At 50.6% G+C, this 17,999-nt stretch overlaps 1 protein-coding gene across 1 annotated transcript; it reads right to left on the bottom strand.

Moving 5' to 3' along the window:
• Positions 1–6,998: 6,998 nt before the first annotated feature.
• On the bottom strand, positions 6,999–8,026 carry LOC119329692. The gene has a single exon (XM_037602764.1). It carries the CDS (start codon positions 7,813–7,815, stop codon positions 7,342–7,344), a length of 474 nt encoding a protein of 157 aa, XP_037458661.1. The 5' UTR covers positions 7,816–8,026; the 3' UTR covers positions 6,999–7,341.
• Positions 8,027–17,999: the final 9,973 nt, after the last annotated feature.

Genomic DNA, 17,999 nt, shown 5'->3' with positions numbered 1-17,999 from the left:
TCCCACCTGAGGCGCCACCACCAGAGCCAACTGACCCGGATTATCAACCTGGGGAGGGTGATCCTCTCTGCTCCATATGATTGGCTGTTCAGACCAGCCTAGATAACGGGGCACGGCCGGTTCAACAGAGTTGACTGCCCGCCTCTGAACCTTCCGGTCTCGCTTGTCCAAACTAGCGGTGAAGACATGGTACTGCCCACTATTCAATTGCTTTGGGTTGCTCTGGTAACCCGACTGTTGCTGCTGCTGGTTGTAACCACCCTGGTTGTTCTGACTATTTTGATTGTTATGTCCGCCCGGATTACCATTAAATCCTGAACCGGAATTTCCTCCACCATAACCCGGCCCGGATCCTGAGCCACCGCCGGAGCCGTGATCATACCGGAACGCATTAGAATTCTTGAACTCCTGCATAATGAAGCAATCCTTCCAAAGGTAGTTTGCTGGCACCTCCTTCGTCCCATGCTTAGGACAGGGCTGGTTCAATAGAAAATTTAAGCGGTCCGGGTTAGGGTTAGGCGCTCCACTGTGATTCAGCGGTTTACCCTTGCATCGCTGACCCTTGTCCTGCGCGTTAGTATTAGCCACGAAGTCCATGTTGCCATCCGCTTTACGCTTGCCTCCGTTGCCGTTACCTGCCGAGTGGTGCTGTTGACCTTTGGAGTTGCTGTTCTTCTTTCCCTTCCCGGTCTTGTCATCATCAGACTCGGGATCCTTGGTACTATCAGAATCAGCATACTTTACCAAGGCAGCCATGAGGGTCCCCATGTCAGTGCAATGGCGCTTCATCCGTCCTAATTTCAGCTTTAGGGGCCCAAACCGGCAATTGCCTTCTAGGGTTATAACCGCGGTGTCAGCGTTGATGCGGTCTGATGAATGCAGAACCTGCGAGACCCGGCGCACCCAATGAGTCATCGATTCTCCTTCCTCCTGGACACAGGCAGCTAAGTCCACTATCGACATAGGCTGCTTACATGTATCCTTGAAATTACTGATAAACCGGGCTCGTAATTGGTCCCATGAACTGATAGAATTGGCCAGTAAGCTTTTTAACCAAGTACGGGCCGTTCCTTCGAGCATCATGGTGAAGTACTTCGCACATGCCGCATCATCCACATCAAGCATTTCCATGGCCATCTCATAGCTCTCCAGCCATGTCTCTGGAGGTTGATCCGCCGTGTAATTTGGTACCTTGCGCGGGCCTTTGAAATCCTTGGGCAGGCGCACATTGCGTAAAGCGGGGACAAGGCAAGGTACCCCCAAAGAACTAGAAGTGACACCAGGTTCAATCGAGATAGTTGGACGAACCGGCGTAAGCTGCCGAGCCTGATACTGTGCAGCTAACTCGGCCTCCCTGCGCGCTCGGGCCCGGTCCACCACTTCCAGAGCGTTATCGGCACCACCCGCCGGGTTGTTGCCGCGGGGTGCTCCACGTCGTTCATTACTTGATACTGCCGGTTCATCCATACGCCTGCTATAGCTCCGTCTTGGACGGGGGGTCGAGTGGATCCGGTCGCGGCTGTACGAGTATGCTTCCTGTTGGACCAAAGCTGTCCTAAGAAGCTCTTTGACCCGTCGCGTCTCTACCGCCTGCGGCGAGTCACCTTCAATTGGAATGGCCTCCAGCCGTGCAGCAGCGGCAATGAGATTGTCCATCGGGTTGGAGTAGTGACCCGGAGGTGTTGGAATAGCCTGAGGTATAACAGTGTTTTGACGAGGCAGATCCATCAAACGGGGCTGAACCGGCGCGCCGGTCCCAGGAGCTTCCGCCCGGTTTCCCTCCAGCGGGATAATGGTTCCTGCTCCTGGGGTGTTGAAAAGGTCTCTGGCCTCGAAGACCGAAGGGAAACGGGACCGGTACTTCCTCCTCATGACTTCATGCGACACGTTCTGGTCCAACATGAGCCTGTAGGCTTGTGCGTCTAAAGCGGCCCGCTCTGTGGTCATCCTGGCGTTCTCAGCTGCCAGGTCCGCCTTGGCCTGGGTGATCTGTTCCTTCACCTTTGCAATCTCCGCGTTGTGGACGTCCTGATCCGCCGGGTTAACTTCTGCCATAAGCGCGGCCAATGCATCAAATAGATCTGATAGAACTTGAGCCGGCGGGCGTACAGAGCTTCCTGCCCCGGCAGCCGTCACCACTACTGAACCGGAGGTCATTGGCGCAGCGGTCGAAGAATGAAGTGCTGCTTGTGTGCCGGCCATGAATATTCCAACTCGGTTGGGTAGAGCAGAGGAGTCCGGAATACTGTCGCCATCGGAACAGCCCCCAATCCGGCCATCTTGTAGCTAATATAGAGATTCGGTTTCTCCGGTTGATGACTCGTCGCCGGAATAAACGATGGTCTCGCCACGAGATTCCGATCCATCCTCGTAACTCCCTCCATGGATGACTCCCACGAAGGCACACTTCATGGCCGGTTTAACCCGGGCGGACCGCGCACGCTGAGCCGTTTCGACGAGGTCGGTGCAGATGTCCGGCTCAGGGCCCGGTTCACCGATCTTGCCGATGAAAACGTGTATGCCACCAAAGGGGACCCGGTACCCGTACTCAACTGAGCCGGCCTCGGGGCCCCAGCCTGCATCATCAATGTAGAGCTTGCCGCGACGACTCTTAGTCATCCGGCCCACAGCGTAGCCCTCGAGTCCTTCAAGGCGGCCCTCCAAGAACTTGAAACCATCGTGCGATAGCCCCACGGTGGGCGCCAACTGTCGTGGTTTTGTCACGGCAGATGTCCTAGAGAAAGGACTTAGTCGTGGAGCCATCGCGACGGGTTAGCTTGAAGGGGTTAAAGCGGACACAGGGACGCAAGAGAGTTTATACTAGTTCGGCCCCTTCGATGAAGGTAAAAGCCTACGTCTAGTTGTGATGGAATTGATGGGGTCTCGATGACTAGGGAGCAATAAGCTTCGCCTAAGTCTTGAGTTGTTGTCTGTTGTCCTTGAACCGCCGCCAGGTCGTCCCCTTATATACACGGGTGCGGTTCACAGAGTCCCAATACCGGCTCATAGATGTGTCCGATTTGGTCTCTACTTATTCCTAACTTATAATACAAGTTAAATACCTATGCCGGTTTATGGCTACAGGCCTTGAACCGACTATGGGCCTTGAGCTCTCATCTGCCTTCTTGGGCTTTAACATAATTAACTACTGATGAAGTTAACCCGGCCCAGATAGGCCGGTTTACGCCCAGTAGTAATATCCCCAACATTGCTTGTGCATTGCACCGTGGTTGATTGCGGTTCCCTTTGTTTGTGTTCTTGCTTTGGGTAGAGCTGGGAGATGAGTATGTGATCGAGGAACCAGTTGAGTACGCTTATGAAGATCAAGCTTACATCAACTCGAAGAACTTTGCAGGCAAGATGACCATACCCTCGAAATCACTTCTATCTTTGCTTGCTAGATGCTCGCTCTTTTGCTATGCATATGCTACGCCACCTACCACTTGCTTATCATGCCTCCCATATTGCCATGTCAAACCTCTAATCCACCTTGTCCTAGCCAACCGTTGTTTGGCTATGTTACCACTTTGCTCAGCCCCTCTTATAGCATTGCTAGTTGCAGGTGAAGATTGGAGTTTGTTCCTTGATGGAACATGTTTATTTGTTGGGATATCATTATTATATCTTGTCTACTTTAATGCATCTATATACTTGGTAAAGGGTGGAAGGCTCGGCCTTATGCCTGGTGTTTTGTTTCACTCTTGCCGCCCTAGTTCCCGTCATACCGGTGCTATGTTCCTTGATTCTGCGTTCCTTACACGGTTGGGTTATAATGGGAACCCCTTGACAGTTTGCCTTGAATAAAACTCCTCCAGCAAGGCCCAACCTTGGTTTTACCATTTGCCACCTAGCCTTTTTCCCTTGGGTTTCGCGGACTCAAGGATCATCTTTATTTTAAACCCCCGGGCCAGTGCTCCTCTGAGTGTTGGTCCAAAACAGAGCCACTTGCAGCGCTACCTTGGGGAAACTTGAGGGATGGTTTTAGTTGTACGTAGTGTTCATCCGGTGTGCCCTGAGAAAAAGATATGTGCAGCTCCTATTGGGATTTGTCGGCACAACGGGTGGTCTTGCTGGACTTGTTTTACCATTGTCGAGATGTCTTGTAACCGGGATTCCGAGTCTGATCGGATTGTCTTGGGAGAAGGAATATCCTTCGTTGACCGTGAGAGCTTGTGATGGGCTAAGTTGGGACACCCCAGCAAGGATTTGAACTTTCGAGAGCCGTGCCCGCGGTTATGGGCATATGGGAATTTGTTAATGTCCCATTATAGATAACCTGAAACTTAACTTAACTAAAATGAATCAACAGAGTGTGTGTGGCCGTGATAGTCTCTTTTCGGCGGAGTCTGGGAAGAGAACACGGTCTCGAGTTATGCTTGAACGTAGGTTGTTCTAGGATCACTTCTTGATCATAGTTTCACGACCGTGCCTTGCCTCTCTCTTCTCGCTCTCATTTGCGTATGTTAGCCACCATATATGCTAGTGCTTGCTGCAGCTCCACCTCATACCTTTTACCTACCTATAAGCTTAAATAGTCTTGATCGTGAGGGTGTGAGATTGCTGAGTCCCCGTGACTCACAGATTACTTCAAAACCAGATGCAGGGACCGATGATACCGTTCCAGGAGATGCGACTGAGCTCAAGTGGGAGTTCGATGAGGACTCAGGACGATACTATGTTTCCTTTCCAGACGATCAGTAGTGGAGCCCAGTTGGGGCGATCGGGGACATTATGCATTTGGGTTGTCTTTATTTTGGTTCCGTAGTCGGCCCTTGATTGTATCTGGATGAATGTAATGTTATATTTATGCATTGTGTGACGTGGCGATTGTAAGCCAACTATGTACCTCTTTTCTTATTCAGTACATGGGTTGTGTGAAGATTACCCCACTTGCGACATTGATTACAATGTGGTTATGCCTCTAAGTCGTGCTTCGACACATGGGAGATATAGCCGCATCGTGGGCGTTACATGGAGGCCCATCAACGTCTACAAGAAGAAGGTTGTGTAGTAGACATCAGGGAGCCTTTACTTTTTCCTTGGCCGGCCAGAGCCACAGCCTCAGTGCTCCCTCCAGCCTCAGCCTTCTGGTTGTGCTTTTTGCCCTTGTTGTCCGACTAATGAGCATCGCCTGCTTGGCTTTTGCGGCTTCTCAGTCGGTCTTCCTCTTCACCGTTGGCGTACCAGTTGGCTATCTTCATAGCTCGACTGAGAGTCGGGGTCTTAGTTCGGCCGAACTTCATGTTCATTTTTCGGTATCTAACTCCGGCCTTGAAGGCACAGATCGCCTGGTGCTCGGTGACGTTCTCCACCGTATTGTGCAAGGTGGTCCACCGCTGAATGAACTCACCCGGTCTCTTGTAAGTTCCTTCAAAAGTTTTGTCGAACACTCTTGCCAAATCGTCCCAACAGAATATGCTACCTGGCGGGAGCTGTGTTAGACAAGCCGTCGAGTAGCCACAATGTGCTTGAGGTCAAGGGCGGGCTCATTGAACTCGAGAGCCACCACATGTTCTGTCGCAGCCTAGGTGGCCACAGCGTGCTTGATCCAGCGCTGCAGCCGCGAGCGCCCTGAATGCTTGCGACGACGTGCGATGGTAGGGAGAGCGGCCACTTGGTACGGAGCCGAGGCCTGCCGGAGCAGGACTCCATAGGACAATGCGCGGAAATGCGTCGCGTCGCGGACGGGCAACACCTCCACGTCCAGCGGGGCTTCGAGAAGCCATGCTGAATTGTCGGCGATGAAGGAGAGTGCCCTGAAACGGATTTCGCCGCCGACTGACATGATGATGAAGAATTCCACCTGCACCCTGAAACTTTGATAGACGCCTAGCCCCAAGGTGGGTGCCAACCGTCGGGGTTACGATCCTGACAATGAGTACTAGGGGTACATATGAGGGGTAGAATCTAGCTACGGCGCAACTGTAACAGTCGGTGTTTAATGAGTTCAGGCCCCTCTCAGCAGAGGTAACAACCCTATGTCTCGTGCCCTGAGGTTTGCTTTGATTTTATGGGTATGGTTACAAAGGTGGCTCATGCCTGATTATGTAGGGGGTGCGGCTTATATAGAGTGCACCGCAACCCCATGTCATCCACGCCGTTGGGCATTAAATGACACTGAATACGTAAGTTACAGGTAGAGCGAGCCTCTACTACGGCAGTTACAGGTAATGGTAGCCACGACTCTGTTTTAATGGATGACTTAGGATTCCTCGACTGTTGCAGCTCCCACGCCGCCTGCTTGATTTCTTGGTCCGAGTGGCGATTCGTCTGCCGAGTGGCGGGTGGTTCTCCGAGTGCAGTCGAGTCGACCGAGTGGACTTCCTGATGTATGCGTCCGAATACTGGTATGATCCAGGGACCTACACACGTTGGTTATGGGCCCCATGCGGGTCCCAAATGATAGGTCCTTGACCATACCTGTAATAGGAGACCTCATCAGCGGCAAAGGCCAAGCCACTGCTCGCGGGGAAGAAAACGACACCCGCGTTGAGTGCTGACATAGCACTCATTTATTTGGTCAAAAGTCAAAATCCCTGCCACACCGTGCCACATCATCAAATCCACTCCTAAAAATGCCTAAGGTCAAAAACAACCGGGATCAGTGAGGTTAGGGATCTATAATGTCATCATCTTAAGGTGTGATCTCGAGTATGGACTATGCGGAACCGGCTCCTCTAACTTAGCTATTGTGAAGTTAGGAGCCTAACTTAGCCACATTTCATCCGTTGGGTCTAGAATAAATGGCTGAGATCTATCGCTACAGTTCTTAAACAGTGTCAATTGCTACAGGTAACAAACAGTGATTTTAGCTACAGTGCTCGTCCAAACAGTATACTACAACCCCATATGAACAGTGCAGAATCTTGGCCATCTATTTCCCATCTGATGGTTCACAGACTAAGTTAGGGTACTGTTTCCCTAACTCCACGGGAGCGAAGTTAGAGGAGCCAGTTCCAGTCCATTCACTCCACTCATTCTACTATAGATCATACTCGAGATCACACCTTAAGATGATGACATTATAGAAAGATGATGACATTACAGGTCGCACAGCAGCAGCAGTTCACAGATCTAGTTTCAAAAGCGGCAGAAATGCATCTAATTGAAACAAGAATACTAGTAGAACACAGTACCAACCAACTCAGATCTCAAATCATACAAGAGCACAAGCTTATTTCAGCGCCATCCGTCGGCAGCACACCGGCCACTGAGCTGATAGTGATACACAAGAAGAAAGCCACGGACTGGCACAAGTTGGCACAGCGACACCGCGATGAGCACCGGATCTGGCGACCAAATCTAACCGCTTACCGCTGACTTGACTCGCGAGCAGATCGATCAGTTGGCGGCGGCCTCCTCGGCGGCCTTGGCCTCAGCCTCGGGCGCCGGCGGGTTGAGCTGGAAGGCGGAGACGGGGAAGGCGCGGCCGAGGCCGGCGGGGGTGCGGAAGACGATCTTGGAGCCGGAGGGGCTGATGACGATCTCGGAGATGGTGACCCAGATGAGCAGCTCCTTGCTCTTGACCCCGGTCATGCTGTGCATCCGGCCGCGCTCCACCACGGCCGTCACCTCGGGCGCGTACCAGACCTGCTTGCCGATGGCGTCGAAGGTGTGGGTGAGGCCGCCGGACTGGCCCTGGCGGAGCCACACGAAGCCGGTGGCGCGGTTGTAGCCCACCTCCACGAGGGACGGCAGCGGGAGGAGCCCGTCGGGGAGGCCCAGCTCGACGAGGAACTCGCGGGCCCTGGCCTCGCACAGCTCCGTGTGCACCTCCGCGCCCGACCGGTGCTCCTCGATCGCCTGCGAAGCCATCGCCGGATGTCGGGGGTTCCTTCTCTCGCCGGTGTTGGTTTTGCTTTCCTTGCTGGGCTCTGTTTCTTGCGAGTGCGACGCGTTCTCTGCTGCCGTTGGAGGAGATCGGGGGGCTGCTTTTATGCGCGTTTGGTTGGCCGCTTGGGTTCGGGGTTGAGAAGGGGATTGGTTCCTGTCCACGCGCTGTCACCCGGAATTTTATGTTGGGGAATCGGGTGCCATCCCAGCCAGACCCAGAGAGGACGGTGGACGCCTCTCGCTCGTCAATCGCCGTTGGTGCTATATCAGTCGCGCAGTTGGTTTTCTAGGAGTATTCGTCATTAGTAGTAGTACATACATCAATCGTCATAACGGAATGGGCAGCAGATCCCAACGGGGGAACCACACGCACAGTTGCGAGTATTATGGTCGTAGGCCAGGGCAAGTGGCCTTAGTTTTTTCTTCGAGGACGGACGGGGTTCTCGTCTGCTTGCTCCTCATCGGATAAGGATTCAGCACAGACGTCGTTGCGGCACGGTGACTGCCTGTCGGTTCACACGGAAGGCAGTAAGAGCAATTCCAACGGACCGACCCAAACGGACGGCAGTTTTGTTCTTTTTTGTCTGTTTGGATCGGCCAGCGAACACGGATGTACGCTTTCCCGTTTGGGTTGACATGTGCGCCCAACGCTGATCTGAACCCATTTTGATAGCGCTAGAAAGAAATGAATGCGTGTATATTAAAAAAGAGAAACAATATTAATTAAACATTAAAGCCGGCCACGAAGGCCGGCGAGAGTCCACGCGTTCACATTTGCATTTAAAAAAAATAAAGACGGCCTAAACTACGAGGCGGCGCGCTGCCCTAGGCGTCGTCGTCCTCGAGGTCCGTGAGGTCGATGAGCGTTGGCGCCGGCCCGGCCCAGGCGAACGCCGTATTCCAGAGCGCCGTCATGTCGGGCTGTGCCGGCGCAGGCAGTGCTGGCGCGGGGGAGTCTGCGGCCGCCTGTGAAGCCGCGGCCTGGCGCGCCTCCACCTCGGCCTCGCGCTGCTCCTCCTCGAGGTCGCGCTCGAGCATCTCGAGGTACTCGCCATCGCAGCGCTCCTCGGTCACCCGGATCTTGCGACAGTGCTCGAGGTACGCCGCCTCCTGCGCCGGCGTCGCTCCCATTCAGACCGTCGGCGCGCGTATCCACTCATGCACTACTCCCGTCCAGGGGTAGTGCTCGATGGGGGACGGCTCCCGCTCGGCCTCCGACTTGATAGGGGACGGCGGGGCCACCGGCGACACCACGCTGTCGCCCGCCGCAGAGAGGGCAAGTAGTGCCTGCACCATTGCCGCCTCGTACCGAGCCTCCTCTTCCGCCTCCGCCTCCTCTTTCGCCTCCGCCGCCTCCGCCCTGCACCGCTCATCCTTCTCGCTCTCGCGGTAGACGACCGCACCTGGTCCTCCTCGCGGACGACGAGCGCCGGCGGTGGCGAGCTCCGGTCGACCTCGCGGATGCCTCGTCGCCTAGCCTCCTCGTGCTCGAAGGCGAACCGCCTCGCCCAGTTGCGCGAGTCGGTTGCGTAGGCGGCCTCGCGGCGCTGCTCCGGCGTCAGCAGCGCCCGTCGGCACTGCACCTCCTCCGGTGAGCCCGAGCCGTCCGCGGCGCCGCCGGCACTAGGATCCTATCTGGATCCAGATGCCAGTCATGCGGCAGGGTCACATCGGGATACGGCAGAGGCTGGCGGTGCTGCCAGTGCCACTCCGCCTGGTGCACTGGCACGTTCACGCGCTGCCTCTGCCGGCGAGGCGCCGGCGGAGGCAGAAGGAACTCTGAGGGGAAAGGGGTGGCGGGGGCCTTGCCCTTGGCCTTGTTGCCGTTGGCGCCGGAGAAGAGGCCCATCTCACTGTGCTTGTGGTGGCTAGGGTTTGCCGGCGACTGGGGAGCAAAGCTTGGCAGATGTGGACGGTGAGTTTGGATGAGGACGGCCCCGCCGCACGGTCGGCTTAAAAAAGGACGAGCGCCGTCGCTGACGCGTGGGCCCGTAGTCATAAATTAAGCTGACCACGTGGGCAGCGAGTAGTTGGACGACCGCCATGTGGGGACGCGGCGGACAGTGAGAAGGCACGCGAAGCATCCGTTCGGCGTCCGCGTCGACACATTTGAGGCACAAGTTTGGGCCGCAAATGCGTCGGCGCGGACGCGACGCGAACTTGATTTGGGTTTGGGTCGGCGCGTTGGGCCGCCACTTTTTTCTGCGTCGATCCAAAGGGACGCAGGAGGATGAAATGGGTCGGCCCTTTGGAGTTGCTCTAACAATTTTTCTTTTTTTGACGAAATGCAGGCAGGTCGCTGCTTTCATTCATTAAGAAGGGGAGTGCCTCAAGATAAGGCGAAAAGTGCTAGTAGTTACAGAGTTACTGTGTAAGGTGAAAGAATGGAAAAGGGAAAAGGGAAATACATTGTGAGAAACAGAACTATCTTAACCATGATCTCCCATCCACTATGCACTCTTGAGGCTGGCAGTCCACCAAGTGCGCAGGTCAAGTACAATTCGATCACAAATTTTCAGAAAGGGGGGAAATTTATGATTGAAGATGCGGTCATTCCGTTCCTTCCAAATGCCTCACCAAATAGCCATCATCGGCGAGGAGAAGGCCAGGCCTGCTTCCTCCATTTAGTAATTTTTACCAGAGACAACAACCACCAGTCAAGCAAAGAAGGAGCGCTGACATTCAATCTGGCATCAAATGGAAACTGAAATTTTGTCAGGCAGAAACCTCAAACACCAGCTGTGAATGGGAAATCAGCAAAGAGGTGGTGAGCGGATTCGAGCCCAATTCTGCAAAGGGGGCGGATCGAGTCATGGGGTCATTTTCTCCTTGCAAGGTTGTCAGCCGTAAGACACGTTCCTTGCACAGCCAGCCAAGCAAACATCTTTATTTTTTGGGGGGTTTTGATCTGCCAAATGATGTTCAACAAAGGAGAGCTGACTCTGCCATAAAACTGTAAGTGGTATGCAGATTGGGCGCAATAAGTTCCATTCGCAGTTCATTTCCAACAAACTTCGTCTTCCAATTCACAGATGTTAACGCTTTGTAATATGTGCCATAAATCAACAAATTCTCTTAGAAGAGCCTCATCTGGGTTGCGCTTGATGAGCCGAATTCGGAGATTATCCGTGAGGCCTTCAAAGACAGCGATCTGGCGCCTAATACAATGCTTGTAAAGCAACGGGAAGGAAACCGAGGGGATCTCACCATGCAGCCAATGATCATGCCAAAAACTGAAGGATTTTCCATTCCCAATCTTGATTGAAGTACTAGCCACAAAATGGCCTTAACCTCCTTGTCCACTGGCAGTGTTAACCTATGCCAAGATTTATCACCATTAGTGGCGTTCTGCCAGAGCCACCTAACTCAGTGTCTTTCCTTGACAAATCAGATGTCTAGCCCACCAAGCTGAAGAGGAGAGCAAACTTGAGACCATTTGATCAAGCATTTTCCTCCACTAACTGCATATAACCCGGCCCAAAGAAAGGCCTTCTCATCTTATCGATCTGTTTAGTAAACCATTTTGGCTGCTCAATGGCAATAAGCTGAAAAATAGGCATTGCAGAGAGCACGAATCTGACCAGAACAGTACGACCAGCCAAACTAACAGTCTATTCTCCGATTAGTTGTGCCAACTGTTTGAGCATATACACCGGGGCTCCTCAATAAGTGACCCCTCGTATGTCCACAAACACTTGTCGACGCGTCCACGGATAGGGTCCGATCACTCGGATTTTTTGTTCGTTGTAATCACAAACTTCAAATCTCACCCCTTACTACATCCTGCAACATAAAATAAGCTAATTACAAACTTCAAATCTCACCTATTATTATACTACTCCCTCTGTCCCATAATGTAAAATGTTTTTAACACTAATGTCAAAAAATGTCTTACATTATGGGACGAAGAGAGTACATCATGCAACGTAAAATAATCTACATACTATATAATATATAGATAAAACTATCCTAGTACTATTTATTATCGGAGATGCCTACGACATTCGATGGACCGGCCTCCTCGTCGTTAGCCGTGGCCCGCAGCTCCAGCTCCTTGTAAGACTACACACCGCAAAGACTTCCTCCAGCTCCACGTTCACCTCGTGGAGGTAGCGGTGGTTTGCGCGACCTCGAGGTACGATTGGATGGACTTTACGATGGCCTGCTGCTCCGTCGCCTTCTCCACTTGGGCCACCTCAAACCCATCCAACGCGTTGTCCATGGCGAATCTGAACCTAGGAGGCGTCGGATCCACCTCGCCTTCCTCCTCCTCATCGTCCTATGTCTCCATGTCCTCCATTTTTGCGCCTGGCACCCCTTCCTCCAATGCCTATTGCTCTACCTCATTTTGCTCTGGCGCCTCCTGGCCTGCCTCATCCTGCTCGGAGAGTCTGGAGGCAAGCCGGCTATGATGTGAGCACCCCGCCCAGTGGTGCGGTTCAGAGTGAGCATCTCGTATGTGGTGATCCATTGGCGAACCATGGGTATCGACGAACAACGAGCTCAGAGTGGATTGGGATTGGATGGCGAGCTTAGAGTAGATTGGGAGTGGCAGCACAGACATGAATGAGCTGATGGAAATGGAGGTGGGGTTGAGACTCATTGTCCATCTTAAATAGCCAGATTTGGCCACTCAGGCGGCGCACCAGAGTGGCGACATGCATGCGTCGTCATTGGACCAATGGGTTTTGCTATGTGTTTGCGTGGGTCCTAGCTACCCATCAATCCGACATGGCAGACACGTTCAGGCGTGACCAGGCCTCCTCATATCCGCCTCAAGTATGGCTTAATATGAGGGGTGTCAGTCAGCCCGAACTATAGGGCCGGTTTAAGGAGTCCAGCTGAGTCACGATTTTATGATCGATCACTGATTGGGCCATTTCACCTGACGTATAGGGGCATTTGAGAAGCATGGTTGTAAATGCTCTTAGCCAAGGAGTAGGTGGATGCAATTGCTAGTTAGTTTTTTTTATTTCGATAAAAACCATTTTCATTCAATTGGGTACCAAGATACAATTGGACAAAACAAATGAGCAGCCTCTACATAACAAGATGCACACAGTCAACACATCTAAGAGGGGGAAATACATATTTGGCTCGCCTCCTCCGGGAGATATACTGAGAGTGTAAGCCTACCTCGTAATTAGTGGCTTGAGAACCGTAGCCTGTAACCAATCTTTGAATAATATGTGCTATTTTGCTCCCTTGACCTCACCAAGTCAGCTTGGGGAGAGAACATCGCAAGTTGGTTGGCTGCATGGAGGAGTCAAACAACCAGGACATTAGAGCAAGACTAATAATATAGCTAACTGTTGGCTATACGTTGTAGCCATGTCTAATAGTCTCTTCTTCAAAACAATTGTGCTGTCAGAAAAATAGAGAAGGTAGAATGGGCAGTGAATCCGTTCTAGATAAGTTCCATAAAATGCGAGTGGTAAGTAAGAGGTTATCACTTATAGTCACTCATATCGTAAGGTTGAATGCTGGACTAGTACATTTTTCCATTCTATCTATCTCTTTCTTCATATTTAATGTAAGTGTCTAGGAGCATGTGTAGACATGGGCTATTACATGAGAGCTCACTCCCGTTACTTTTTCAAGTCTTTCTCCTCCACATAGACTGTCGTGGTATTTTCTCGACAATACTGAGTATAGGGTGATGTATGTATGGAGAATCTAGATGGGTGCACATGACACAATGTTTTTACCCAAGTACAGGCCCTCGAGACAAGGAAATACCTTATGCCCTGCATTTGTGGATTGTATTAGTGGTTGCCTCGTATAAGAGGCGAGTATTTAGTGATTACAAGTATGTGATTGAGTTCGGGGGAAAGAGAGTAGAAGTGCGAAACCTGGCTAGGTACCCATGCTTGGCCTTATATGAGGATGGCATTGCCCGGACTTACAACAGCCGGGTCAGTTATGCAATAGTTAAGGTTGAGTGGATTAACAATGCACTAGAAACACCCACTTCATGACTTTCTTGCAATGGTAGCGTAATAATCCCGCAAAACAAATGTTTTAATGTGGAGTAATGCTCATCTTGATCGTGTGTTGAGGCCCAACCGGGCGGGCCCCCCTGGCATCCATCAAGTCTACTGATCTGTGTGCATTGCTGGCAACCGACAGGTCTTCTTAGTGGTCATCCTCCGACTGGACTTCGTAGGGTGAACTCATGTCCAGCCGGATGGTCGTGCATACCTAATGCAGTCGAGTGGGCCTTGTGAAATGGCCTTGGGCCAACTTGATCTTGTTGGGCCACTCCCTATATTTGGGCCTTCCCAGGAGGGTCCCCTCGCCAGTAGCCCCTAAACCTCCAAGCAACTCGACGAGTCGGTGGAGGGTCTTCTTTGACTTTCGGCGGATGGTAGAACCATCTTCCTAGAGTGTGAACTCAAGGGGTTTCTTGAATGAAGATTCCACCGACTAGATAGATATCGAGTCACGGGCATAGAGTCTGCGCTGGGTTGCAAACATGGAGGCCACAGGGTCGTAGACCTAGAGCCCGTCGGGTCATGGACAAAGGCATTGTCACTTCATGGACCTAGAGCCCACTCGACCACAGATGAGGAGGTCATGGACAAGCAGTCTAGTGGTAAGGAGCTCACCGATGAGTGTTGTATCGGCATCCTTCATGTTGTCGTTGTTTTACGACTTGTCTGTACCGCTTGTAAGGCCAAGAAAATAGAGTGAACTCGCAATTGCATATTTTAGAACACTAAGGATGTTGAGCGAACATTTATATACATAATTAATTAATTATTAGCTTTTTAGCCTCTACTTGTGTCTTAGCTCCGTATATGGTGATGTGTAAATTAGCTTTAGCTTTCGCTCTAGCTAACTAGATAATTGGGCTGTGACTATAATTGGGAACGAAGAGTGCTCTCGCCAATCGGATAGAAAAGTTTCAACTATAGTTGGAGTTGAAGAGTGGGTTGTTAGCTTGGTCATACACTTTATGGAGTTCTTTGCAGGAAACAAAAGTGGAAGGAACCAGGAAGTACATCGGGTCATGACACATCTGAGAAGGATTGATTGTTTGGAAATGTTGCTTGGAAAAGAAAAAAATTCCACACACACGCAATGATCTATCCATGGAGATGCATAGCAACGAGGGGAAGATTATGTCTACGTAACCTCGTAGACCAAAAGCGGAAGCGTTTGGCAACGCGGTTGATGTAGTAGAACTTCTTCTAGCTCCGACCGATCAAGTACCGAACGTACGGCACCTCCGAGTTCTGCATGCGTTCAGTTCGGTGACGTCCCTCGTCTTCTTCATCCAGCAAGATGTCGAGGAAGTAGATGAGTTCCGTCAGCACGATGGCGTGGTGACGGTGATGGTGTAGTGATTCTCGCAAGGCTTCGCCTAAGCACCATGAAAATATGACCGGGGGTGTAAACTGTGGAGGGGGGTGCCGCACACGGCTAACAATTGATGGTGTGTGTTCTAGGTGCCCCCCTCCCCACATATATATAGGTGGGAGGGGGAGGGTGTTGGGGAACGCAATATTTCAAAAAAATTCTTAGGATCAGGCAAGATCTATCTAGGGATGCATAGCAATGAGAGGGAAGAGTGTGTCTACGTACCCTCGTAGACCGAAAGCGGAAGTGTTGAATAACGTGGTTGATGTAGTCGAACATTTTCACGATCCAACCGATCAAGTATCGAACGCACATCACCTCCATGATCTGCACACGTTCAGCTTGGTGACGTCCCTAGAACTCTAGATTCAACTGAGGCTGAGGGAGAGTTTCGTCAGCACGACGGCGTGTTGATGGTGATGATGAAGTTACCAACACAAGGCTTTGCCTAAGCACTACGACAATATGACCGAGGTGGAAAACTGTGGCGGGGGGCACCGCACATGGCTAAGACAAATCTTGGAGTGCCTATCGGGTGCCCCTGCCCACATATATAAAGGAGGGAGGAAGAGGAGGCCATCCTAGGAGGGGCGCGCCTATAGGGGGAGTCCAACTAGGATTCCCAATCCTAGTTGGAGTCCCCTTCCTTTTCCAAGAGGGAGAGAGGGAAGGAGTAGGAGAGGGAGAAGGAAAGAGATGGGGGTGCCTCCCCTCCCTAGTCCAATTCGGACTTGCCATGGGGGGAGGGGGGCACGCGGCAACCCCTTGAGGCCCTTCTCTTCTTTCCCGTATGGCTCATTAAGGCCCGCTACTTAACCCGGCGAATTCCCGTAACTCTCCGGTACTCCAAAAAATACCTGAATCACTCGGAACCTTTCCGATGTCTGAATATAGCCTTCCAATATATCGATCTTTATGTTTTGACCATTTCGAGACTCCTCGTGATGTCCGTGATCTCATCCGGGACTCTGAACAACCTTCGGTACATCAAATCACATACTCATAATACAAATCATCATCGAACGTTAAGCGTGCGGACCCTACGGGTTCTAGAACTATGTAAACATGACCGAGACACATCTCCAGTCAATAACCAATAGCGGAACATGGATGCTCATATTGGCTCCTACATATTCTACGAAGATCTTTATTGGTCAAACCGCATAACAACATATGTTGTTCCCTTTGTCATCGGTATGTTACTTGCCCAAGATTCGATCGTCGGTATCCTCATACCTAGTTCAATATCGTTACCGGCAAGTCTCTTTCCTTATTCCGTAATGCATCATCCTGCAACTAACTTAGTGTCACATTGCTTGCAAGGCTTATAGTGATGTGTGTTACCGAGAGGGCCCAGAGATACCTCTCCGACAATCGGAGTGACAAATCCTAATCTCGATATATGCCAACTCAACAAACACCATGGGAGACACCTGTAGAGCATCTTTATAATCACCCAGTTACGTTGTGACATTTGATAGCACGCTAAGTGTTCCTCCGGTATTCGGGAGTTGCATAATCTCATAGTCATAGGAACATGTATAAGTCATGAAGAAAGCAATAGCAATAAACTAAACGATCATAGTGCTAAGCTAACGGATGGGTCTAGTCCGTCACATCATTCTCTAATGATGTGATCCCGTTCATCAAATGACAACACATGTCCATGGCTAGGAAACTTAACCATCTTTGATTAACGAGCTAGTCAAGTAGAGGCATACTAGGGACACTCTGTTTGTCTATGTATTCACACATGTATCAAGTTTCTGGTTAATACAATTCTAGCATGAATAATAAACATTTATCATGATATAAGGAAATATAAATAACAACTTTATTATTGCCTCTAGGGCATATTTCCTTCAGTCTCCCACTTGCACTAGAGTCAATAATCTAATTCACATCGTCATGTGATTTAACACCAATAGTTCACATCTTTACGTGATTAGTTCACATCTCCATGTTCTAATACCCAAAGGGTTTACTAGAGTCAATAATATAGTTCACATCGCTATGTGATTAACACCCAAAGAGTGATCATGTTTTGCTTGTGAGAGAAATTTAGTCAACGGGTCTGCCACATTCAGAGCCGTATGTATTTTGCAAATTTTTCTATGTCTACAATGCTCTGCAAGGAGCTACTCTAGCTAATTGCTCCCACTTTAAATATGTATCCAGATTGAGACTCAGAGTCATCCAGATCGGTGTCAAAACTTGCATTGACGTAACTCTTTACGATGAATTTTTTGTCACCTCCATAACTCAGAAACATATCCTTATTCCACTAACGATAATTTTGACCGATGTCCAGTGATACACTCCTAGATCACTATTGTACCCTCTTGCCAAACTCTCGGTGAGGTACACAATAGGTCTGGTACATAGCATAGCATACTTTATAGAACCTATGGCTGAGGCATAGGGAATGACTTTTCATTCTCTTTCTATTTTCTGCCGTGGTCGGGTTTGGAGTCTTTACTCAACTTCACACCATGCAACACAGGAAAGAACTCCTTCTTTGACTATTCCATTTTGACCTACTTCAAAATCTTGTCAAGGTATGTACTCATTAAAAAATATATCAACTGTCTTGATCTATCTCTATAGATCTTGATGCTCAATATGTAAGTAGCTTCACCAAGGTCTTTCTTTGAAAAACTCCTTTCAAACACTCCTTTATGCTTTCCAGAAAATTCTACATCATTTTCGGTCAACAATATGTCATTCACATATACTTATCAGAAAGGCTGTAGTGCTCCCACTCACTTTCTTATAAATACAGGCTTCACCACAAGTATGTATAA

Source organism: Triticum dicoccoides, chromosome 7A (genome assembly GCF_002162155.2).
Source record: "Triticum dicoccoides isolate Atlit2015 ecotype Zavitan chromosome 7A, WEW_v2.0, whole genome shotgun sequence".
NCBI classification, from domain to species: Eukaryota; Viridiplantae; Streptophyta; class Magnoliopsida; order Poales; family Poaceae; genus Triticum; species Triticum dicoccoides.
Note: the sequence above shows the minus strand (reverse complement) of the source record. Positions and strands in the feature narration are given on the sequence as shown.